Source organism: Sinocyclocheilus grahami, unplaced genomic scaffold (assembly GCF_001515645.1).
Source record: "Sinocyclocheilus grahami isolate Dianchi unplaced genomic scaffold, SAMN03320097.WGS_v1.1 scaffold9117.1, whole genome shotgun sequence".
In the NCBI taxonomy this organism is placed as follows: Eukaryota; Metazoa; Chordata; class Actinopteri; order Cypriniformes; family Cyprinidae; genus Sinocyclocheilus; species Sinocyclocheilus grahami.
In genome coordinates, this window is record NW_015512410.1 from 7,236 (window position 1) to 8,874 (window position 1,639).

General features: G+C 38.4%; 1 protein-coding gene across 1 annotated transcript; it reads right to left on the minus strand.

The window, feature by feature from the left end:
• Positions 1–13: 13 nt before the first annotated feature.
• LOC107578152 (ruvB-like 2) lies at positions 14–1,557 on the minus strand (the record flags this gene model as incomplete). Its single annotated transcript, XM_016264135.1, has 6 exons — positions 14–128; positions 220–349; positions 434–553; positions 639–757; positions 1,208–1,302; positions 1,434–1,557. Coding segments are annotated over 6 exons (703 nt in total), but the record flags the coding sequence as incomplete, so codon positions are not given.
• Between the last annotated feature and the right edge of the window lie 82 nt (positions 1,558–1,639).

Sequence of the window (1,639 nt, forward strand, 5' to 3'; positions counted from 1 at the left end):
AGATGAATCTCACGTGTTTCATTGAAGAGGAAGGAGTCCTGGTACTCTTTCATGTACTGTGAGGATCTGGCCTCATCCAGGAAGAGAGAGTAGACCCTCTTAATGTCCTCCACTTGGACTTCAGTGCCCTGTTAAAAATTAACAACCACAGTCAGACTAAAAATGCTTGTTTATTGTATTTTATTGCCGCACTGGCTATAATATGTGTGTTGGCATTACCCGGCGTTTGCGGCACACCAGGCCTGCAGTACTGATGAGCTGGATGGCATAACGGAGTGAAGTCTCCTGTCCGATACGAGTTAAAACTGTGTGTGCCTCCTCACTGAGCTCGACGTCTTCCTCCTCACAGCTGTAACAAAAACACATATATGGTGAGAAGTGACAAAAAACCCCTCACAAAACTACATATTATTTAAAGTAAAAAAATTCTCACCGAATCTTCAGGATCTGTCTGGTCTCTTTCTCAGTGTAAGGAGTGGTTGCAATGATCAGCAGACGGTCAAGCATGTCTATGGGAATACCATGAGGACTCTGATAATTGGTGCCTCTAATACTGTAAAAATGAAACAACAGTGGATGAGGAGAAATGATCCACATTATCATGATGGTAGCTGTTGATGTTGTGTTTGTGTGTATACCGGGTGATGCCTCGGTTAGTGGCCATGATAAGTACAGGTGATAGATCACTCTCAAGAGCTCGATTCAGGAATGAAAAGCATTCTATGTCCAACATGTGGACCTCATCTATGAAGAGAACCTGCAACCAAAAAATAAATAAACATTTCCATTGCAAACAAATACTCTCTATTTCATGATTGCTTTAATGTTTTTTTTGGAAAGAACACAGATGTAGTAGATATGGATGCAAAAAATGCAGGCAAGAAAAATTTTTATGCACTTTATGTATTCTTTTTTTAAATAAATGTTATCATTTTTTAACAAACAAAATTAGCTAAAAAATTTTTTTTATTTTATTTGATCATTTTTCTATACAAACTTGTTGGCAATTTTATTCATAACATTGCTTTTAAAAAACATGCAGTAGAGAGTTAAATTTTCACTGCACTCTTTTCTTAAAAACAAAATTGTCAATGGCTGGAAGGTTTTCAAGAGAACAAAGCCCTAAAGGAAAAAGTCCACTCTCTGTTTGTGGGCTGGCTCCTCTTCTTTGAACACTTTAAGGGTCTTATTTGACTGGGCTGCTTACCCCAGGAATGATCTCAGCTTTGCCTTCCTCTCTCCACTCAGACACTTTAGCATTGATCTGTTCTCGAACCTCTGACTTTATCTCTCCTGTGTCACCTGCAGAACAGACAATCAATCATCAACTACAGCAAACACAAACATCTATGGAGAATTATTTTCATTCTGAATCATGGATTAGTTTCACTGAGCATATCATTATCTAGTAAGCTGACAAGAGCATGACAAACCTGAAAATAAGGCCAGGAATCCCTGAGTGCGGCTGTTGATGACATCAATTTCATGGAGAGAGACTGTGTGAACAACCTCCTTCCGTTTCTGCAGTTCTCCCTCTGGACATTGCACAAACTGTGTCTGAAATAAACAGCAAAAACAGTATATATATATATATAAAAAAAATTATCTCAGGGAAAAGTGAGAGTATCTCTCATCATTG